We start from the raw sequence: 24,192 nt of genomic DNA on the forward strand, positions 1-24,192 counted from the left end.
TCTATAATTTCATTAACCAATGTCACCTCCATAAATTCAACAAAATTTAAAAATAAAATAAAATTTTTAAAAAATGGATTCATTCACTTTATTCAATAGATATTGAATAATTTGGGGTGAAGGGGTGCAAAAGTTGTACTTAAGATTTAAAAATAAAATAAAATTTTTAAAAAGTTGCAGAGGATAGGATCCATCTTGCTGAGAGTGTCAAGCCACCTTGTACCACTGAGGTGAGGATACTCCTGGGCCTGGCTCGAGTGGCCTGGCACTCAGTCAGAAGCTATGGTCGTGGCCTGTACTTTCTGCTGGTAGAAAGGAAGCGATTGTACCATGTGGTTTTCACAGTAAACCCTGAGGTTGGCAGCAAAACAAGTTTGTGGTGATACTTTCTTACACCTAATATCAAAGGGGGAATTAAGTTATCTGGAAAAGTTCACACCTTCTTAATTTAAAATAGACAGGGCTCAGTGCTAAGCTTTTGTTCTCCATCAGTGTAGAGAAGAAAAAGTGTGAAATCGAGTTGTCAAACATTATGAGAAAGAAGAAAGAAGAGACTAAAAGGAAAGAAAAGAGGCATAAGGATGAATGGAAAAGGAGGAAGGAGAAGTTGAAAGTAAAAACTGTCAGATGAGACTAATTTGAAATCCCAAGGTCAAGGAAGGAGGGAGGTTCCTCTGGGGCTGTGTGTCTGTGAGTTTGATAGCGTGCAAATTCCGTCCTCCCTCTGGTCCTTTGTCAAATGAACAGAGTGGAATAAACGTTCTAGAAGTAATTCCTAGAGTCCTCTTTGTCACTTTTTGATTCGAAACCACAGATAGATCCCCAATACACTTGAGGGCCTGCTCTGACATCCTTTCAGATATGTGACAATGGATTCAAAACCAGTCCTGGTGGTTTTTGATGGCTGATGGGCCAGAGTGACAGAATGAGAGCCACTTCCCTTAGGCAATCAGCAAGGCATGGCAAAGTTCCTGATGACCCTGAGCGCCACCACACTTCTTTTTAGAGCCTACAGTTCACAACACGTGGGATTAAAAGCTGTAATGAAACCCCTTACATTTGTATACATGCCTTTTGAAGCTTGTAAAGTGCTTTCACCTATTTTATTTCATGTAAGTCTCACAATAAACATGGAAGGCATTGTTCTTCTCAGATTACCAACGAGGAAGCTAAGACACTGAGAGACAAAGGACTTGCCCCAGGTCACAAGGGTGCCAGTCTGCCCCTGTTTGTTTTCCCCTGCTCTGCTTTGCATCAGAGAGACCGACATGTTCCAGGCGCCCTAACCTGTTGCTTTAAGGCCAGTTGGGCTGATGGGAGTCTCTGACAGGAAGTTGAGGGAGAGGAGGAGAGAAGCAGGCTTTGTCTTCTCTGTCTGTCTCCAGCGGCCTCTCCATCAGTGGCTTCATGTGCTCTGTGCCTTCGACTCTTGCCAAATCCATGCCCTGATCTTGTAACACCACCTTCTCTTGTGTCCCTCCGGTGGTTTCTTCCTGCCGTTGCTAATCTCTGGTTCCTCACCATCCCATTTATAGCTTCTCAGTTCTTCTATCACCTGTGCATCCAGTTCCTTATATTACATTTCTGATGTTGAAAGACCTAGAGCGGTTTCTGTCTTCTTGGTTGGGCCCAGAGTGCATCCCCGGGCTGGGAAATCGTCTCTATGAGGAGCTATAATCAGGGCAGAAACGATGTGAGACAGACTCGTGTAAGCGTGTGTATGTATGTGTGTCCATATGTAAGAACCTTTCTCCCAGGAACCCAGCTGATATATCTTTGGATCTCGAGATGCCAGCATGGTGCCCGGCATGCAGGAGGCACCAGTAGATGTTTGCTGACCTAATATATCTATTTGGTAAAACAAACCAGGCCAGGGTGGCTGTGTAGTTTATCTCTAAGTTTATCGCCAAATGTCTATGAGATATAAGAACGACAGGTCCTTCTGGTCTTTAAAATGTAGCAATGAGCCATTTGGCCACATTCTACAAAGCCACACAGGGAACTACATTGATTGCGATTTCTTTAGGATCTTTCTGATTTTGAACCATAGTAGTTGTTTCAGATGGAAAGATATCAATGAGTTGAAACTTGGGAAAATGAACAATTTCCAGACTCAGAGAGTAGGTGAAAACGGGATGGACAGCATGGGCAAACATGGGGAAAAAACATTCTTTAAATTGTGTTTTCTTATACTTATGCAGGCAGAGTTTAACAGAGTGTACCGTGGGCTGGGAAATCTAGGTGGTGAGGTCAGCTTTGCCACCAGCCGTGTAGCCTTGGGCAGTTCATTTCTTGCTGGAGCATGACTCTTCTTAGGAGAATAGATTAGGACACACAGAGAGGTACCAGGGATGTGTGTGCACAGAGGAGAACTCATGTAAAGTGGTGGAAGGAGGGTGGCCTTGGAGGAAACCCGCCCTGCAGGCACCTTGACCTTGGATTTCCAGCCTCCACAACTGTGAGAAAATAAATATCCGTTATTGAAGGCACCTAGTCTGTGGCATTTTGTTATGGCAGCCCCAACAAACTAACATGGAGACTTATGTTGGATTCATTCATTCAACAAATATTTATGGCCAAAACCGGTTTGGCTCAGTGGATAGAGCGTCGGCCTGCGGACTGAAGGGTCCCAGGTTCGATTCCGGTCAAGGGCATGTACCTGAGTTGCGGGCACATCCCCAGTGGGAGATGTGCAGGAGGCAGCTGATCGATGTTTCTCTCTCATCGATGTTTCTAACTCTCTATCTCTCTCCCTTCCTCTCTGTAAAAAATCAATAAAATATATTTAAAAAAAAACAAAAACAAAAACAAAAAAACAAAAACAAACAAACAAAAAAAACCACAAATATTTATGGAGCATCTATTATGTCCCAGGCACTGATTCTTGAAATAAGGCATAGAGTGCTGAGAAAAAAGGGCTTCTGCTCTCAGAAGCTTAGTCTAGTGGAAGAGATTGACAATCAAAAGATCACATGAGCAGTGTGGAAAGAGAGGGAAATGGGGTCCACGTGCTCTGCAGGAGCACAGTGCTGCCGGGGGGCGGAGCGGGGAGGGGGGGGGCGAGGATGCTGGCAGAGGGATGTTTCATGGTAGGTACTGTTTTATTCTCAGCACGACTGCAGTGCCGAGCCCACAGTCAATACTCTGTAAATGTGGTCTGGCTTTAATGGAAGGCTCTGATCTCTCAATTCTCTATGTGGAATAACATGATTTCTTAGCATTCAAGGAAAGACAGGCCAAGGACAGATGCTACTAAGTGCTGCCTTTATAGGGCCCACAAAGCTGGGGCAGTGGGAAGGCCAATAGATGAGAAGGGAGAGGAAGTGGGTACTCATCTCAGCCCCACCACAAGCCTGTGGGGTGGTGACCCGATACAACGCCCTTCCCTTGTCTGGACCTCCACTTCCTCATCTTAAAAATGAAGAGGTTGGAGGGGTTCATCTCTAAGATCTCATCTAGCTCTGTGAAATCTCTTCCGAAGTCTAGTTCACGAAAGATTAATCTCAAAAGGAGGAAGAAAGGGACAGAGGGAGGCAGGGGAAGGGGAGAGAGGCAAGAGGCTCCCCCATTTTTTGTATGAGACTTTGGCCAAGAGGTTGCCTCTGAGTCTCAGTATCCTTTTTCTTGAAAGGTGAGGGGGTTAGTTATCTTTCATATTCATTCTGTTCCCAAAGATTCTATGCCTATAAGTATTAGGGAACTCTTGGATCTTCTGTACCCAAGTGTTCATTAATTTCAACAGGCAGGCATCCCTGGGCCAAGAGTCTGCAGTAGATGTCATGAGGATCGGCTTCCGATCCCCACGCACAGCATTCAGTTATGAGCACATAAACTGGTTTCTGCAAACAGGAAGTCTTAGAAACGCAACCCTTTACTCACCACTTATTTTTCACTTAATAACTAGATCATCAACTAAGTCAATCCCCCACTGAGAGAGACCATAGAAAACATACAAAACTAAGGATTGGTCTGCTGACATTTCCTGGAAAGAAAGATGTTACTTTCTTTTACCCAACTACTCACAGTGAGGAAAAGTTACCAGAAGTATCTTAAAAACCAAATTTTATTAGAATGGGTTGGGCAGGGAGTAGATCAATTAAAAGATAAAATTAAATTATCAATGTCCTACAATAGGGAAATGCTTAAGTTAATTTTATTACATCCATATGAAATTTTATGCAGCACTTAAAAAAGTATTTTAAAAGATAATTTTACAACATATGAAGATACAATATAATAAGTGAAAAAAAGCAGGATACAAACGATAATTTAACATAATCTTAATTTTGTTAAATACACACTATACATCATACATATACATTAAAAAAGACCTGAAAAAATACTCCAAAATACTAACAGAAGTAATATCCAGAAGGAGGAAGTATGAGTGATTTTATTTGCTTCTTTATGCTATTTTACGTTTTCAAATTTCCAGTGATATGTATTCATTTCTTGGTTTAGTCATTCAGCAAAGATTTCTTGTGTCAACTATGAGCCAAGTATGTTGTAGGTGCTAGTGATAGAGGCGAATCTCAGCCTCCTGCAGCTTAGCCTCTAGTAAGTCGACCCAGATACGAAAGAAGAAAGATCAGTAAACAAACAAGAGGATGTGGACGGTATTATGTGCTCTGAACACATCCAATCAGGGTGATGGGAAGGGAATGAGTGGGGCCGTGCACCTGCCTTGCATGGATGGTCAGGGAGACAGCCCTGAGGAGGGGCCATTAGTCCTGAAACGGAAGGACATTCTCATCACAGGGAATGACCGGGCTGCGTGGACCTGACACCCTGGGCACCACGGGTCTGGGAGGATGTTTGGCTTCTATTGTAGGCCAGTGGGGGCCACAGAAAGCTTTCTCATGGGAGTGGCCAGGTGACATGCTGCTCAGACAGATGGCTCTGGCTGCAGGGTGCAGAGGGGCTCCTGGTGGTGGAGGCAGAGTAGAAGCAGGGAGACCTCTTAGGAGACAAGTTTTCTTTATAATTTGCCAATTCTGGGACATCAGTTTCCACTACTGTAAAATGAGAGGTAGTTGGGCAAGGTCCATGATTTCTAAGAGCACTTCCAGTACTTAAACATTAAAATACACATTATTGTTGGGTACCTGTTGACCTGTCTTGTGAAAAATGTATAAGCTTCTAAACCAGCCGTGGGCAAACTATGGCCCGTCGGCCGGATCCGCGGCCAGTTTGAAATGAATAAAACTAAAAAAAAAAAAGACCGTACCCTTTTATGTAATGATGTTTACTTTGAATTTATATTAGTTCACACAAACACTCCATCCATGCTTTTGTTCCGGCCCTCCGGTCCAGTTTAAGAACCCATTGTGGCCCTCGAGTCAAAAAGTTTGCCCACCCCTGTTCTAAACACAGGGCCCAAGCCTGTCTCTGCTTATCCCCAGCACACGGCCTCGAACCTGGAAGGCCCCCGTGATGTACACAGTGCCTGCAGGGGTCTGTGGGGAGTGGGGAGTGTCGTTCTTGCAGTGGGTTTCCTCTGCGCTTCCTGCGAACTCACCTGCTGAGACCGTTGTCCCGAAGGCAATGGGGAGCCACGGAAGGCTCTTTGGCAAAGCTGACTTCTGCGTGTTAGCAAGTGCACACGGGCAGTGCTGCAGGAGGTCTGGAGGGGGCCAGGTGTGGAAGCGGAGAGACAGAGAGACACCGAGTTTTACTAGAGAATCCCCCTGGGCTGTGGCTTTCCAAGTGAGCCCCTGTGAAAGCAGGGACCTGCCCGTGGGGAAGGGCCACCTGGCAGGAGCCCACCTCTGCAGGGCGCACACAGGGAGACAGAGTGTGAGCTCCGCCTACTCAGAGTTGGGGAAATAAGGCACAAAGAGACCAAATGACTCATGTGCCAAGGATTTCTGACTTCAGGGTCTCCTCTCAGCTAATGTGAAAACCAGACTCTACTTAGCGTGTCATCCACTGAGCAGGAGGGCTGTGCCTGTGCCAGATGGAAGGGAGCGTCAGGGTGGGGTGGGGAGGGGAGGGGGAGGCAAGTGTCTTGGGCAGAAACCGTGACCAATGCTTCAGTACCTTCATTTGGACACTCCCTTAATCCAAGAAGGGCTAAAACTGGCCTCGGAGCTTGCCTTATGACAGCAGAGCGATCAGACAAAAGGAATAAGCCCAGTTGAGTCAGCCGGATGGTAATCCTCCTGGAGAGCATGCACATCCAACGAAAATAGATCAGAGGCTCTTTCCCAAGACACGGCGCCTGGAGATGCTGGGACCAAGCCCCTCACGTGAAGATGGGGAGGGACGGTGCCACCCCCCAGAGATGGGGAGGGAGCTGTCCCACAGAGTCAAGGCTGGGACTCGGACCCTGCTCTTCCCATTCGGAGGTCAGGGCTCATCTCACTCCTTCATAATTCAGTCTGGGTCCAACTCTTTATTTGCCAAACCTGTATTCAGGCACAACCGCAGGGGGCAAGTAAAGTGATTTCAAAGCCCCTTGTGTATATTGTGTGTTGCCATGTATACACACACACACACACTGCTTTAGTTTGGCGAGAACTTTTTTTTTCCATTAAGTACTATGGACCATTAATATTACTTAAGTATCTGCATTCACCACCCCAATTCAAAGGCACAGTTCACAGAACCTAGGAGCAACTCTACTCCAACCCCTTTGTCTTGCAGATGAGGACTGGGCCACGCAGGACCAGTGCTCTTTCTAGACTGCGAAAGGAAAGCAGCATGCTGTTGTATACATGCCTTACTTTATTTAAAAAAATTTTTTTATTGATGTCAGTGAGGAAGGGAGAAGGAGAGAGAGATAGAAACATAAATGATGTGAGACAATCATTGGTCGGCTGCCTCCTGCATGACCCGCACTGGGGATCAAGCCCACAACCTGGGCATGTGCCCTTGGCCAGAATTGAACCTGGGACCCTTCAGTCTGCAGGCCAACGCTCTATCCACTGAGCCAAACTGGCCAGGGCAGCCCAGGCCTTACTTTCTGTTCTCAAGCACAGACTCTTGAAAGGAAGAGGGTAGAGAGCTAGACGATCTCCAGCTTATGGCCTGGGCAGGGGCCTGACATCTTGGCACGCTAATCAGTGAATTTCTAAAGAAGAGCTTTACCTTCTTGGACAGTTTTTGCTATCATGGTCACAATCATCCATTAAATAAACATTTATTGAATGTCCACTCTGCTGGGTCTATTATGTACTTTTAATCTCTTAATTTTCATAAGACTGTGAAGCAGTGTATCACTTCTTTTCTTTTCTTTCTTTCCAGAGAGAAATACAGAAATGTGTCCAGATCCTAGACTCAGGAAGGTGGCAGAGTTGGGATCTGACCTTCTGCTCACTTCTATTATGCCAAGTGCCTCTGCTATGTGGTGATCTCGACTCCACTGTGGATACTGTGTGGCTGGGGAGGGCAGGTCTCACAAGCCCAGAGGAGTGTGGGGCCAGGTTTCTCGGACCCCACCCTTCCCTAGGCTGTTAAGTTCAGCAGTGAGCTCCCTGTTGCATCTGAGGTTTATAAGCCCCACCTAGAGGCTCAGGGTGGGATTCCTGGCAGCCAAGACCCACGGTGCTGGGCCTGGCTACGAAGAGGCCCAGAGCAGAGTAAAGATCATTCGCTGGCAAGGACTGACCTTGAGGAGTTTGGTTGGTCCATAGCTCTGAAGGGAACACAGTAAGAGCGAATCCAAAGGATTGGACTCAGACCACAGAAGATAAATAGAGCCTGGGACATAGTTTTAAAGAAAGTTTGCTGGAGGAAACCCCCTTGTGTTTTATGTGTACACACCTTTCAGAGCAGGCCCTGAGAATGTCCCACACAGGACAGGAATTTCCTCTAGTGTCCCCGATGGCATTGCATTTCTCTTTAACGTGTCCAGGAACAGGAAACTGACGACCTTGCAGACTATTTTAATTTTTAGAAAGTTCCAGTATTCGTCTGCTACCTGTGCATTAGGTCCAGATCTGCCCTTTGGTTTGCAAAAGCTCAACGGGTTTCCTCCCAGCAGCACTCGGGATCATTTGAAGACAACTTTCACTTTTTATACCGGGGTCCCGCCAAGTGTGCTGAGCAGAGTCAGAAGTTTGCCCGCCGTGAATAGGTGTCCTCTCTAAAACAAACACATCAAAACAAACAGACAAAAGCCCGTAAACAGCATTCTGTGGGCATGTAGGTGAAAGCGGGTCAACCAGGTACGTTTCCTGCAAGACTGTTTGTTCACAACTGTTACTATGCTGTGCAGAGCGTGAGCTCCGGTAGAAAGCTCTGGGCGAGCAACGTTTCCCAAGTGTTTGACCTCCCACGCTTTTTATTTTTTCTCCCAATGCTCCTTACTGTTTTCCATATAGACCATCAGAAATGCTGTTTGGAAAATGCTTCCCTACACAAATCCAGGTTCTTCCTAACATTGTCTCCAAGCTAAAAAACCAGGCTCCTTCAACTATTTATTTCAGGATCTTACTTCCTGTTCTCTAGTAGGGCCATCAGATTAAAATACAGGATGCCCCTTTAAATTGAATTTCAGATAAATGATCTTTTTTTTGGGGGGGGGGGTATAAGTATCTTCCATGTAATATTCGGAACATACCTACATGATAAGAGAACTCCTTGCTTATCTGAAATACAAATTGAACTGGAGGCCCTGTATTTTTATTTGCTAAATCTGGCAAGCCTAGAAGGGCCCAAATGCCCTTCGTCCCTGCAAAGACGTTTCCCTAAGAACTGGACACAGTAGCCCAGGGGTGGACTACGACTGAGACAATTGATGACCTTGGGAGCCACCTTCAATTCCATTTTTTTACGTCATGTCTTTAAAAGGAAAATGGTAATATTGTTATGAATGGTTAGTGGCCAGCCTGTGGCTGACAGGTACCAGATAGCTTTCCGAACCCACTGGCTAACTCCAGAAACCAATTTTCCCTCCCTCACCCCTGTTCATCAGTATATTTAAGTTTCTCTGGTGTTAGTATTAGGAAGCTTGATCCAAACATCATTTATAATCCCCTTTATTGTCTGTCTTCTCCACTCGACTGTAAGAAGCTTCAAAAAATAGGGACTAACCATGTTTACCTTGGTCATGGTTGTACCTCTGGTAGTCGGCACAGGTGCCAGCATAGGTAAGTGTTCAAAGATCTTTGAATAAATGACTTAATGACTTAATCACACTCTGGAAAGCGAAGCAAACCAGATAAGCTGATGCTCTGAAAAGAAGAGCTTGCCAATGGGAGTTTTCCTCACGGTTGGGATTTGTCATCTACCCCACGTTTTCCCAGACCCATTAAATCCTGCTCACCTGTGTTGAAGCCAATTTCGTTGGTAGATGCCTGTGCAAAACAAGAACATCTAATTGCTATGACTAAAATAAAACATTTCAACCAAACACGAGCCATTCTCCAGAAGCTGAAATACTTCTGGGAGCCTGCAATTTTTATCGAGGTGTGGAACTTGGCCCTTCGCAGCAGGCTGGCCTGTGCCCAGTGGGTGTGGGAGTGGGGCAGATCACGCCGGGTCTTCCCACAGAAACTTCCTGATCCAGAGGAATTAGGCAACGTGAACAAGGGCAGCCTCAGTGGTGGGGCAGGTATAGGAAGCAGGACACAGCATCCCATCACTCTGACCTGGTGAACGTGTATCTGGTGTCTGGCACGCAGGACCAGAAAGACTTGGAGACATAGTGACGCTGCCGCCACCTAACATGAACTCACCCATACTTGGGGCTTGTCAATATTGAAAGCATCCTGGGGACTGTCCCTGGAGCAGGAGATTATCTGCAGCTTGGCAGCTGTGACTTCAGTGCTGTGTGTGTGTGTGTGTGGGGGGGGGGGGGTGTTAACCCTGAATCTATATATATAAAAGGCTAATATGCAAAGTGTCCCCTTGGGAGTTTGACCACAGACTGCTCGCTATGATGTGCGTTGACCACCAGGGGGTGGCACAGAACGAAGGAAGGCCCCAGTGAGCAGCCAGCAGCTGGGGAAGGGAGGCCCCGGCAGGCAGCTGGAAGGCCCCTATCAGCCCTGATCGCCGACCAGGCCTAGGGACCCTACCCATGCACGAATTTTGTGCACCAGGCCTCTAGTTGATTTATAAGATAAAATAAAGAGAAGTGCAGCAAGGAGAGCCCTGGGTTCCAGGAGGGTAGCAGAGTGCAGTCTAACTTGTGTTGCTTCCTGAGGATAAGTATAAAGATCTATGTTCAAGGCCCAATCCATGCCCTTAGATAAGTCTTTTAACCTCAGTCTTTTGTCTGTGAAATGGGAACAATCATGCTGACCTCAGATTTGTGAGGATTGGATAAGACAGCAGATGTGAAAGCCCTCTGTGAACGGCCAAGAGCTGGATCAATATGAGAGAGAGTTATGACACAGTGTCCCCTTGAGCACAGTGCTCTGGCCCTCAGCACTAGATGGATCTGGCAGGTTGCTGCCAAGAGAGCACAAAATAGCACCCAACTGGGAGCAAAGAAAGATGTTCCTTGCACAGCCTGAAGCAAAATAAAAAGAGCTTCACATTACATTATATAATTCCTTTTAATCATGGAAGAAAACATTTGCCAAGCGCACACTTGAAGACATACAGTCTCCGTGGGTAGGAGTTTTTGGACTGTGCAGATTCACCTGGGAACATCTTGATGGCCCCGAGATGTAAGGCCATAAGTGAGCCTTCAATGTTCCTATTGATCTCCCTGAGTCTGTTTCTGGCCTGGCCCAGGCCCTTGCTGGCTTTGCTGGTACACAGGAGCCAAATGCACACACGTGTAGTTCTAATTCATTGGAGGGAAAGTAAGGCAGGGTGTGTGGCTGCTAAGTGACTTGCTACTTCCTCTGCTGTGAGATGCTACACCCACTGGAGGGAAATTCGTTAATGCGTAAATATGTGTGTACGAGAGTCTGCCGAGCCAAGGCAGCAGGGCACCGAGTCAGACCTCGTGCCTGAAGAGGGCTTTCCTGCCGGGCTTTGTCTGTTCCTTCCTCCAGTGTCGCATTCCCCACAGTGGTCCCTTAGGGAACATACTACTTCCAGCCCCACACGGTCCCCACCAGGACCCACAGACCTCTGATTCCCATCCTTCTGTTTACTTCTCTCTATTGCCAACTCTCTGCAAAGAGCACTCGGGGCTTGGAGCTGGCCAGAGGTTCTGCTTACGACTCTGGGAAGGCACAAGGCAATCTTTATGCAACCCGACCTGCCCATCCTCCCCTCCTTGCCTGGGCCAAGAATAGTCAATGATCGTGTTCTGGAAGAAACCCCACCTTGTCACTGGGTGCTCTGAGCCGAGAGGAGGGGGAGCCGAGCTGGAGGCACATGCGTGAGGCCAAGCCGCAAGGCCCAAGGCTCCAAAGTCAGAGGGCTCGGCTCTGATGCGCCACTTCCCCATCCCTCGCCAAGGACAAGCCTAGTCCTGATGGTACCCTGCGAGGAGGGTGTCTGCCCACCTCCCAACGCCCACTGGGTTTATATACACCATGTGTGTTAAACATACGGATGTGTTCACAGAGGCAGCATCTTCCAGTGAACGCTCATATGGAAGCATGCATTTCTAAGAAACACACAGTGTGCCTCTGAGCCCATATGTGTGCACTGATCTACGCAAGAATGCTTTCGTATGAGTGGGCATACTGCCAGAGATCGTCTCAAAGTTCAAACCGGATCTCTGCTGTGCACATAGCGATGGCTCCTAAATGCTCTTAGGATAAAGACCTTCAGGTGTGGCCCCTGTCCCCTTTGGCAGCTTCATTCTGCACCTGCTGTGCTCTCCCTCTGCACACTGGCTGCACTGACCTTCTCTTAGAACTTCTTATGCACGAGAGGCTTCCTTCCAGCACAGGGCCTTTGCATGTGCCTTTCTCCCCGAGTGGCATATTCTTCTCTCCTCTCTTTCTCTAGAAATGATCTGGCCTTCCTTAGCTCTCGGCCAAAACCTGACCTCCCCGGGAGAACCTTTACTGAGCTCTCCGCCTTACTAGAAGATGCTCCCAAAACACCTGTATCTCCTTCTTAGCAGCTATCCCAGTTGCAACTTTGCATAATTTTTCAAAACATCTCTCTCCCATTACGCAGACTCAGGAAGAACACAGTGGCCATTCATTGAATTAAGGGTTCATATACTTACCCAGGAAGAGGGGTCAGTGTAGGAGCCTGCCCTTACGTAGCACTGAGGTAGCAGTGGGACCATGACTACTAGACATGGCATGTTCGCTGATTTGGAGCGCACGGAAGTGTGCTGGGGAAACCGAGAGTATATTTATCTAAGGAAGAATGATTAGACCCCAGTGCATCTGTGTCCTCTAGGGATGTGCATATTCGTATGGAAGTAAACACAGAAGAACCTCCAAGTGAACATATTATGTATGTGAAAATGCACATGGGTATCTGTGTCGTTATGGGTGTTGGCATTAATGACCAAGTCTGTGTGTGTGTGTCAGTGTGTTTATCTGGGAGGCGTATGTATATGTATGAGTCATACCCTTCTCTGCAGCTGGGCGGGTCCCCCTTCTGATTTTGAAGTAGGAGGGGGGTGTACATTAGGCAAATTGATTCACACAGACCTCAGTGTGATTTGCCTTGACCAAGGCAGAGTGTCCAGGAGCAAGGGGCACTGGACAAGGAGCCCATCATGGAGCAACATCCCCCTCTCTTCCTGGGCTGCTCCTTCCTGGTCTTCAGGCAGAGGCTCTGGGACCACGTGACAACGATGCTACTGGGAGGCATAACTGTTGTCACAAAACACATTTGTAATCAAGTGCCTGATTGCCCAAGGCTCTTGATTATCACCTTCCTTCTCTCTAGTCATGTTGTATTTTTAAATTGTTTACACCTACATTGTTTTATTTGATAACAGGAAAGTTAGAATTGAGTTGATTGGCAGCAGCATTATTTTGGTGAATGCGCGCAGCTGTACGGGATCATGTTTTCCATGCCTACATCCTACATCCTCTTGAGCAGGGAAGGGTGGGAAGGGGAAGGCAGTGTGATTTCTAGGTCCCCGAATGCGATCCTCAGAGCACCTGACTCACAGTCCTCTACAGGAAGCTGTGGCAAAACCCAATCGCTGGTCCTCAACCACAGCCTGTTAGATCAGAATCTCAGGGGTGGAGGTGGGGGAGAAAGGGTGCAGGGAGAGGGGGAGGGGCATCAGGAATGTGCAATTTCTCAGAATTTCCCCCCAATCACTGTTGGGGCTCTCTGCCAGGTTTGGGACCTACTGCAGTAAAATAAAATACTGTCAGGAGATTCACACCCAAACTGACCCCACTAGCCCTTCCACAGTCCTTTAGAAAGAGATTTCTAAGGCTGGCCACTTGGGCCCTGGAGCCTGGGCCGCCGTTCTCTAGGGCTGAGGGAGCCAGGTGAGCAGCTGGATTTCTAGAGAAACACGGCGGGAACTTAAACCGGCAAGGGAGCCTGACTGTTTGTGGGCAGCACAGGCTTATGGGCTCAATACATCTCACGAGAACAGTGAGTACCTCTCCAACAAAACAAAACAAACCAAACAAAGCAGGCTTGTCTGCAATATTTAGAAACATCTAATAGGCGTTTTATAGAGAGAAAAGTGGGCAGGAGAACGGAGACAGAATGGGGGTGGTGAGGGCAACTCCCCGGGAAGGGCAGTTGTGCTCTGGGACACCAGGCCCGGGCTGCGAGATCAGTAATGGCGAGGCTGGAAAGAAAACAGGGGCTCCCGGGGACTCCACTTTTGCTTCGTCATGGTGTTGCTGCTGTGATTTCCAAAAATTGTTTTCGCTTCCTGGATAAATGAACACATTCAGAAACTCCAGTCTTCCCCTCACAGCGCTGGGAAAATAAGAACGGAACAAGCAGGAGAGATGATCCTCGCCTGGCCCCGGTCCTCCATCATGGCTGACCCGCCTCTGGTCACCTGGGCTCCAACGTGAAGGGCCCGCTCAGTGCCCAGCCCACCCTGGTAATCGCTAATGTGAAACCTGAGATGTTGACACAGACCTGGGTAGAGAACTGGGAACAGCACTCCATTTCCAGATGTCAAGGGTTTCCGGACTCAAAAGCAGTGATTTGACTCAGCATAAAGCCATGGGCCGGTCCAGGTGCCTTCCTCTGCCCCCGACCTGCCAGGGGCAGCTCAGTCCTGCTGAGCTGACTCAGGTGAAGGACACCGAGCTGCCAACTCTCAGGGCAACCTGGCTTCCTGGCTTCTACTTAGCCACAACCCACTTACACAGCATGGGCTTCCCCCTTAGCTCCAAGCTCAGACATTAATCCGGCCTCTCTGGAAAAATCCCTGGAGGATCACCAAAATGCGCCCATAAGCAACGTCCTCTCAGCAGGGCCTCTCTCCTCTCAGACCTGACCCCGAGCACAGCGGCTCTGGGTCGGCACACCTGGCTTTCCTCCAGTGAGTCCTGTGATCTTCGACAACTTAACTCCTTTAAGTTTCAGTTTCCTTTCTGATAAGATGGAGACAAATATAATCATGGGCCACTCTGATCACAAGAGGTGCTCTATGGAATAGAGACCCACTGTTGCACTTTTCAAACAGTGGGTATTGGTCACCACATCACTTGAATAGACTGATGTTAACCCAAGTCCACAGGCCGGCACAGTGGCACCTAACAAGGCAGAGGGAACCCTGCCCTGGGAGTTCCCCGGGGCCGAGACCGTGCTTTCAAAGTCAGAGCCCAGGTGCAGCGAGTGAGCTTTCAAAGAGACAAGTATAGAAACATCTTTTCATCCACCAGCAAGGGGTGGGGAGGGAGCATTCTGTTTCATTTACAAAATGCATCTCTGTAAGCCTGTTCCTCAAAATGTGGCCCATGGACCACCCATGTAGGAAAAACCTGGCAAACTTGCTAAAATGCAGATTTTTAAAAATACATATTTATTTATTAAATTGATTGGGGGTGACATTGGTCAACATGAACATACAGGTTTTAGGTGTGGGTTTCTATGACACAAGATTTGTATATTGCACTGCGTGCTCACCACCCAAATTCAAATCTTCTCCTGTCACCTTATATTAGGACCCCCTTCTCCCCCCACCCCCTTTCATCTGGCAACCACCACACTCCTGTTTGTGTTCATGCATTTCAGATTTACCACAACATGGATGGACCTTGACAACATTATGCTAAGTGGGATAAATCAGTCAGAAAAAGCTAAGAACAATATGATTTCACTCATGCGTGGGGTTTAAATGCAGATTCTTGAGCCCCAGCTCAGATCTCCCAATCTAGATCCCTGGGGGTGATAATTCAAAAATGCTGACCACTGTTCCTGCTAGGCCGGTAGACCTGTAGGAATGATCATACCTGGAACATATGATACATAAAACACACACAAAGAGACATGTAAAAGTATTTGTGGTGGGTTTAAAATCTATGAATAATCTAATTCCATTTTTATTTAAAATATATTTATACACATTGTATAGCCATGCTTAGGGCAAGGACTGGGAGCCTATGCATCCCAGGCAACAATGGCTGTGTCTAGCCGGTAATGTTATCTGTAATTGTGCTCATTTTGTGCTTTCATAATTCTTTTAAATGTTCTACGATTTTTAATATTATCTTTTCAGCAAGGAAAAACAAAGTACTTTTAAAATAAAAGCAATGAAGCCAGATGTGCAGCACTGAAGACTTCCTGAAATCTTACAGATGTCAACCCAGGTATTTCTCACTAGAGATGATGAGACAGGCCCAGAGCAGGGAAGTGACCAGCCCGGGGTTGCCCAGCCAATTAGTGGCTGGCTATGCCAGACTCCAAGTCTCAGGCTCTTAGACCGGAGGGCTCTGAAGTGCTTGGTGCAGGCCAGGGACCTGCCTCCCTTCCTTCCAGGCCCACGAGAGTGACGGAAAGACCACAGGAAGTGCAATGATTCCACGGGTGGGGAAGGATGTAATAGCCTTTGCAGACAGAACTGTGCAGCCCTCGTTACTCTCTCTCTGGGAGTTAGTAGGTCATTCGCAAAAGGCATGGGAAGAACAGCTGATGAAAAGGTCTAATAGTTTGGAAAACTGCTTAACCTTCCTGCTCTATTTCTGGATTTTCAGGGCCAAAGACTGTTGAGATTCTGATTTCCCTCAGAGGTTTTCCTGTTTAGGAATGCAGTGAAACCTCTGAAATCCAATTGAATTGGAAGCAGTGTAGCTGGGATTAGGGAACGGTCAGAATACTTTTTAAAAACATTCAGGTCTATTGTTTTCAAGGACATAGAATTCACAGACTTGAAAGGAGCTTAGTCCCACTCCCGCTCAGCGCAGGAACTCCGTGTGCTTTGTCCTGCACTGAACTTCATTTGGGCTTCCTTGAATGCTTCCAACGACAGGAGGCTCACTATGCTGGTAGGTAACCTATTTCATTCTTGGAAAAGTCTTTCCTTCACCTGAGCTGGAACCTACCTTCCTCTGAGGTTCTGCTTGCCTTCTGGTTTTCATATAGAACTGAAAAGCTCTTCTTCCTACAAAGGTTTGAAAATATCTGAAGGCAGTTATGCACCAAGTCTTTTTCTGCAGGCTGATCACCACCAGGATATTCAACCATTATTTATATGATAAATGTGATCAACTCTAATTAAAAATATAAACTGCTGTCTCTACTTAGCCTCTATATCTATATCTAAATATTTATATCTATATATTTATATCTATCCATATCCATATCCATTTCTATATCTATATCCATATCTATATCTATCTATCTCGATATCACTATAGATACGGATATTCAGAGAGCTTAGAGACCACCTGCGCAGGCCATTTTTTAGATCCAGGCTTCTTTTCACCTCACCTTGGCTCCTATTATTCATAAGACCCCCATACTTCTCAAGTTCTTGAAAGTGCTTGGGAAGTTTGTTCTCTTAGGTATGTCAAAAATGCCTCTTTCACATTATATTTGCACAGTCAGTGAGGCAGGGATTAGAACAGAGCTGAATTTAGTGTACGTTACATTGTCAATGAAAAGTCTCATTCAAAGTGCATTGACCCTCCTTGCTGTCAGGTCACCTGTCTCCCTTGCCCAGGATGATACTTCAGAATGGATAACACACTACAGGGTCACGTAGGCCTGCACGTTTCCCACAAGGTTCAGCTAAGTGCTCAGTTTAGGAGACCTTCCCTGCCTGGGAACGAAAAATGAAGTTGCCAGGACCCGAGGCAAGCTGTGCTTCCACTTTACCCTGTGCTTGTTTAAAAGTTTCACATCCTCTTTTCAGTTTGGACTAATTCTCTGATGAAAAGACAAAGCGAAGATTCAGAGAAGCGAACTGGGCATGCCAGTGATTGGTTTCCTGTCCCAGTCCCCAGCAGCCATGCAGTCACATGCTTCGGAGGGAACATTCCTCCGTGCCCCAGCCCACAGCACTCTCCCTCTTCTCTCAACAAGGTATTGCATTTCCAGTTCTTACACTTGTCCTGGCGCAGCAGACAAGCTGCCTCATGCTGCTTCCTGGTTTGCATGTGTGCAGGGCTCCATGGGTGCTGGACTCACATGGTCCTGGGTTCCAGTCCTGACTCTGCAACTGGCCAGCTGTGTGGCTTTGGAAAGTTCCTGAACCTTTCCGAGCCTCCGTTTCCTCATTTGTTAGATGCAGACAATTATGCTACCTATATCAGAAGGCTGTCAAGATGACATAATGCCTAAAAAGGTGCCTAGCACAGTCCCTAACATTCAGCAAGATTCCATACAAAGGATCTGTTTAATATTATTAATATGATGCTACAGGAGGCAGAGACTGAACCCTATATTTTTCTTGTACTGCACACAGTAGATGCTCTATACTAGCCCCCAACTGATTCCGATCTAGGCTTCCTTGGGCAGTAGGTTCACCGGAAACATTCTAAGCATCTTGTAATGACAGTTCCTATTTCCAAGCTCCTTTTCCTCAGATTCCCTCCCCCAATAACGATCTGAGAGTGGGGAGGGGGGGAGAGTGGGGGAGAGGGGGGAGAGGCGGGGACCCACCCTGTCCTGCCACTTTGCACACCTGTCAACTTGCATCTCAGGATAAGGTTCTCATTTGACAGACTCCAAGGACTTGCTGTCCAGGCAAAGAAAACTTTATGACCATGAAGCCAACACAGACCTTATGTAACCAACCTGTCAGCAAACAGAGGCACAGAGGGACACTGGCAAATTCCTGCCCCAAAAGAAACAAATCAAAACAAAAGGAGGTAGAAAGCAAGGGACTGAGACATGCCTAAAATGCTCCTGCTTGTCAAGACCCTTAAAACTGATCAACGCTCTTAAAAGTATTCTTCAAAGGACAGGAATATGGCTAAACTCCCTTTTACCGGGGGATCTAAATTAACATTCATAGCTGAACTTCTAACTGACATTACATCAGATGCTCCTCTAACCAAACAAGCATGTACAGTATAATTTCCTAATTGCTGACCGATATCTGCTGAGGACTCTTGCTGAGTCAAAGAACATTCTTTCTCTTGTTCCCTACAGCAGATGGTTTGTTTATTGCCTGAATTTTGTGTTAATAATTTTGTGTAAAAGCAATAAACACCCCCACTGAAATGAATTTGTTATGTGACAGCCACCGGTCAAAGCCTCCACAGTGGAGGGTAAGGGCAGATTTCAATGGGCATGTGGTGGACAGGATACACCAGTTCCCGGACCTCCTGACACCCTGGCTGTAGCCCTGTCTCTCATGTCCTTGGCTTCTTACCTTGAGCAGGTCATTCCCCCTTGTAGGCTTTTGGTCTCTGCCGATGTCGAATGCTTTCTATGGGCTCTTCCAAGTCCGAGATCCCGTGAGGCTACGAGGAGTGTGGGGATTAACTGGAGAAGCTGCCTGCATCTCTAGGTGTGGGGCCCAGAGCAGGAGAAGGGGAATGTGATAACAGGTATAAAAGCCTTTGGAGAAAGAGGAAAGGTGCTGAATGGCAGACACTCTCCAATTCTCCACGGTCCGTTCCAAAATCATAGGCACCCAACTTTCTCCCGAGAGCTCAGTGCTCACCCAGACACCCATCACTGAACTGACAGGAAGCAGAAGGGGCCAGTGCTTTTCTGGTTGGGGACCGTGGCTGGGACAGAGGGAAGAGAAACGTGGAATCAGCTTTATAAGCGAGTGAAATGGCAATGAACCCTGCAGGCTGATCTCCAGGCTAGCGTTGCCAAGGAGGACGCTCCACCCGGTCAGACCTGGGCCAAGCCCTGGCTCAGACACACAGGCAAAAATAGAAAGCGGGTGAGAGAAGAAATGTGTTTACTTTTGTGATTTTTCCCTCATGCGCCTTCTAACAGCATTATCTCTCCACAAACAGGCAGTAACAGCTCCCAGGCCTGGCTTCCATTGATAAACCCTCCCCAGCAGCTCAGCCCATAGTCAGTATCTGGGCAGCTGGAAGGTACGCTTGGAAGGCAGCAGAATGGAGTGAACAGAGCACTGGCCCAGGGTCTGTCCCTCGCCGGTGAACCATGAAAAATCCTTCCCTGTGGCTGCACAAAATAAAGTGCTTACATCAGACAGAATCTAGAAATCCGTTTAGATTTTTGAGTTACATCTGTGGCTCTCTCCCAGGGGCAATCTCACCCCTTGAGGGGTTTTTGGCAATGTCTAGATACATTTTTGGTTGTCACAACTCAGAGGGTGTTACTGGCATCTCATGGGCAGGGGCCAGGGATGTCAGACAATGAATAGGACATTCCCCCACCGCAGACAACTACCTGGTCCAAAAACTAGTGCTGAGGTTGAGAAATCTTGGTTTATATTAAAGTGAGAAGAGTGTTAGAGAGAAGGGAAAGGGGACAGAAGTAAAGAAAGAGGAGGGGTTAGAATCCTGTTTCTAGGTCATGGGGTGTTTATCAGCTAAGTGGCTTCCAGCTTTTCTCCCTCTGACCTATGTCCTTTCAGTTTCCCTTGAAATTACGAGGTGAAGTTTAATAGTTGTTGTTTTTTGCTGTTTGTTTGCTTTTTGGTTTTTTTTTGTTTTTACATTAACTTCTGACTTATCCCTCAAATGCCAAGCCCTGGTGCAGCACAAAGATCCCCACTCTGAGACACAGCCAAACAATAAATATAAGCAGCTATTCAGCAAGTAGAACTAGAAGGTGGGTGGTGGGGGTGCACGAAGGGACACAACAGATGCTCCTAACTCCATTTCCATGAGTCAGTGTTTCTGATGTAACAACAAAGAGTAATCACCATAGGACCAGCGAGACGAGCTCAGCTGGGAGCAGGCAGAACTGATCTGGCGCCCCAGCATCAGGAGAGACCAAGGTTGCAGGCGACAGAATCAAAGGCCAGGGAAAGGGTTAAGCAATCAGGGCATGCCATTCCTGTGCCATTCCACATTAAGTCACCGGGCAGTTATTACAAATAGTTACCTGTGGTTTCCAGCGGGGGAGGCAAGTACACTCCAGTCGAGGGGTTTTGGAGAAACAGGTGCAATGAAGTCATGGTCAAACAATTTATTTACTGTAAACTTTAGACTTTGCTCAGGAAAACAACTGAAGCTACCCCTGAAATGCCTGCCCACAACACCCTGTTTCAGCAAATAAGAGGAACGTGTTCACAGCTGTCAGATCCAGGCTGCTCCAGATCCTCCATCCGAGGGGGCGGGAAGGAAGGTCTCCTTCAGATACACATTACCAGCAGCAATAGATTACCCCTAATACTGGACTGATGAGGTAGATACGCAGAAAAGTCATCAAAACATAGCAGCCCCAGGTCGTCTGGGACCGAAGCCCTTCAGACACACACGGACAAGTTCCATGCAAAGAGGAACTGAACTGTACAAGAAACAATCACTCCAATAAGTGTTCTCTTTTTTTACAGCTTACAAAAATAAAAAAAAAGGCAGAAAGATGTTCTTCCTCCTGCACATCTCTATACAATTTCATTCTAAATTTATTACACTTAAGTTAAATAGTCTGCTTAGTGTCTTGTCAGGGAAGGGGGTCTGAAAAAGTAGAAAAGCTGCATTAGAGCAGTGAGTCATTTGTACTACAATTCTTCCCGTGTGCATCAATGCTATCATTAGGCACAGTACCTTGACGGTTCACAAAGTCTTCCCTGCCCTGGGCATCTTCGCACAGCAGTTTGCTGTCTTTCTCCTGTCCCAGGTTATATCCACTGAGCTCCACTGTGTATTCAGTCTTGTCATTGCTGTTGGAGTAGCCATTCCCATAGGCCTTCAGAGAAGACCTGCGCAGGCACAGAAGCTCCTGGAAGGCAATCCTGAAATCGGGGCTCCGGCAGTAGATGAGGGGGTTGAAAGCAGAGTTGACGTAGCCCACCCAGTTTAGGAAGATGTAAACGTTCTTGGGGATGAGGTTATCCTGGATCACGTGCACAATGTTGACGATGAAAAAGGGCAGCCAGCACAGGGTGAACGTGCCCATGATGATGCCCAAAGTCTTGAGGGCTTTGTGTTCCTTCAAGCAGAACTTGGAGGACCTGCGATGTCCGTGCCCGCTCCTCCCGTCCTCCACTTGGCTGAGGTTTTGGGCGTGGAAGCGGCCCTCGAATTTGTCGATCCTTTGGAGTTGCCTTTTGGCCACCTGGAAGACCCTGGAGTAGACGAAGACCATGACCACCAGGGGCAGGTAAAAGGAGACGATGGAGGAGGCAATGGCGTAAGCCTGGTTCGTGAAGAAGTCGCAGCAGGTCTCTCTGGCGTAGCACTTGATGGCGTCTTCGTGGGTGGCCCGGTACCAGTGCATCTTGATGGGCAAGAAGGAGGTGAGGCCTGACACGATCCACACCAGCAGAATGACCACCCGGGCCTTATTCTTGGTCAGCAGGCTCTGGTACTTGAAGGGCGACGTGATGGCAAAGTAGCGATCCAGCGCGATCACGCACAGGGTCTCAATGCTGGCCGTGACGCACAGCACGTCAATGGAAGTCCAAAACTCGCACCAGAAATTGCCAAAAGTCCACATTTTCATAAGGATGTGGCTGGCCCCAAAGGGCACCACCGCCAGGCCCATGACCAGGTCAGCACAGGCCAAGGAGGTGATGAAGTAGTTGGTGACCGTCTGCAGACGCTCGAACTTGGCAATGGCTGTGATGACCAGCACGTTTCCAAACACGATGGCCAGGACGATGAGCGACATGAGGATGGCCATGCCCACCACCCACGTCTCGTTCCGTTCCTGCGCGACGTCTTGGCCCAGTGCATGGCTTCCGTTGGGCTCCAGCAAGAAGACGGTGCGGTTCCCCGGTTGCCCCATGGCGCGCAGGCTGGCAGGTGAGCGCACGGGCTGCGGGCGCACTGGCCGCGCCTCAGAGGGCGGACCTTCGGCTGGGCGCTGGGGCCAGCGACGGGACGCCTAGAAGCCTCATTCAGCCGCCGTGGGGTGGGTGTGGTGGGAGCCCGTCCTGCACTCAGCTTGTGGGGTGCCCAGGGCTCGCGGTGCCCGTCAGTCCCAGCCTGAGATCTAGAGCAGCCGCCTCCAAGTGCGCGCTGCCCGTTATGTGCACAGCACTTTAGAGGAACGGCCTCCCAGGTGACGTGCGGGAACTTTCCGCCAATGGCTCACCCGCCTCTCCAAAGGGGCGAGGCCCCCACCTCTTCCTGCCCCTCCCCTCCCCTCCCCTCCCCTCTCCCGCCCCCTCCTGGGGCGGGCCCGGGCGGAGCCCAGCTACTCCGGTCAGGCGGGCGGGCCACCACCCCTCCTGGCTCCCCCGGCTGGCTCCGGAGGGCTGGCGCTGGGGCTGGCAGGCTTACCAGCCAACCTGGGAGCTTTGGGCCCTTCTGTGGCTGCTACCTGTCCGCCCTGGGCGCTTGTGGGGACTGAGATCTCAGGTCAGAGGGCGGCACGCGGACACTCCCCCCACATTCGGAAACAGAGGCGAGTGCCCATGGAGACACGCACCGACAGGCACACTTGCACCCCGACAGACATGCTCGGGCTTATACGGAACCACAACCATAGACTGAGACACACCCGTGCAGCGCACCGACAAACACCCTGGCGAGCTCCGAAGCCGACAGGCGCAAAGTCACCCTGCCCAACACAGAGACAAACACAGAAGCACGGAGAAGCAGAAAGGCATGGGCACACACAGAAGTAAACAACACACGAGCGCTCACTTGGAGGCGAGCAGAGCGCCCCATCCAGGTACTCCAAACCCCTCACCATGCACCCGGACTCCCACGCGGTCCCCCTCTCCTTCCCGCGCGCGCGCACACACATAGGGACACAGGCATATTCCCTTTCAAACATTTGGCAAGACCTCAGGAGGTGACTTCAACAGCTGCTGATTTCCTCAGCGCGCTCCCTGTCAAGTACTTTGGTGCCCTCCTTGGAAATTTGCAGGCATTGAGACATACCGTTTCAGCCTTTGGGTTTCATTTGGAGCTGGAGTGTACTATATGCATGTGTGTGTTTGGGGACGGAGAGAGAAAGTGGTATGCTTTAATGTTTCATTCTTGGGAGTGTGGCATCACTCCTTCATTTTTCTATTGGAATGAAAACGCCTTGAACATGGACTAGTTTTCACTTCAACCTCAACTTCTTCAGTGATCTCATTGCAACTAGAAACATCCTTTCATCTGCTGGGACGTTTGTTGATCTGTTGGGGTGAGCCATTTGAAATTGCCGCTATTCTGTGGCTTCCGACTTTGAAAAATAGCAATTTCAAAGGACTCGGGTTATTACTCTGGCTAGCATTAAGGACGTTTTGCAGGCACAGAAAGCAAAAGATCATTTCTCCTTAAATAAAAATATCAGGCCAAGCTTTCCAAACTAGGGTCTTTGTCTATGAAATACAGTACTATCCTTTGCATCTGGTATATGACTTTACTATTAAAAAGAAATTCATTTTTCAGGTTTGATTTCATATGTATTAGTAGTGTGTGTGTGTATGTGTTTTTTAAGTATTTCCTACAGTGTAACCAGCATACTTTGTTGATTACATAATAACAACAATGGCTAACATTTATGGAACATTCTGCTATGTGCTTTTCATACATTATTCCATTTAATTCTTCCCACAGTCCCATGGTGTGAGTAGGGGGTAGTTGGGTACTATTTTTAGCTTAATTCACAAATGGGGCTCAAAGAGGAACACAGCCAGGCAGAGCCAGAGGCAGAAGCTGAGCCAGGCCTGCCTCAATCTAAAACCCATCTTTCAATTCTTTCAATGCAGAAAGGGATGGAGTATAGGGAAGAAGGACTCCAACTGGAATTGGGATACCCAGGTTCCAGAACCCCCTGCCTTAGAACTTTCTAGCTCACTTTCCTTAGGCAGGTAAAAGAGATGGGGCTTAATTTCCTCCATCT

General features: G+C 48.0%; 1 protein-coding gene and 1 long non-coding RNA gene across 2 annotated transcripts; both read right to left on the reverse strand.

The window, feature by feature from the left end:
- Positions 1-13,474: 13,474 nt before the first annotated feature.
- Positions 13,475-19,378, reverse strand: LOC139010343 (uncharacterized). The gene is made up of 2 exons (XR_011471505.1): positions 18,626-19,378; positions 13,475-13,770 (listed from the first exon to the last, which is right to left on the reverse strand). It is a non-coding gene; the product is annotated as an uncharacterized lncRNA (long non-coding RNA).
- Positions 19,379-20,358: 980 nt separating this feature from the next.
- Positions 20,359-22,349, reverse strand: ADRB2 (adrenoceptor beta 2). Its single transcript, XM_070414642.1, has one exon. The coding sequence runs from the start codon at positions 22,135-22,137 to the stop codon at positions 20,887-20,889; it is 1,251 nt and encodes a 416-aa protein (XP_070270743.1). The 5' UTR covers positions 22,138-22,349; the 3' UTR covers positions 20,359-20,886.
- Positions 22,350-24,192: the final 1,843 nt, after the last annotated feature.

This window comes from Myotis yumanensis, unplaced genomic scaffold (genome assembly GCF_028538775.1).
Source record: "Myotis yumanensis isolate MYYU_CA2020_CCGP unplaced genomic scaffold, mMyoYum1.0.hap1 SCAF_5, whole genome shotgun sequence".
NCBI lineage: Eukaryota > Metazoa > Chordata > Mammalia > Chiroptera > Vespertilionidae > Myotis > Myotis yumanensis.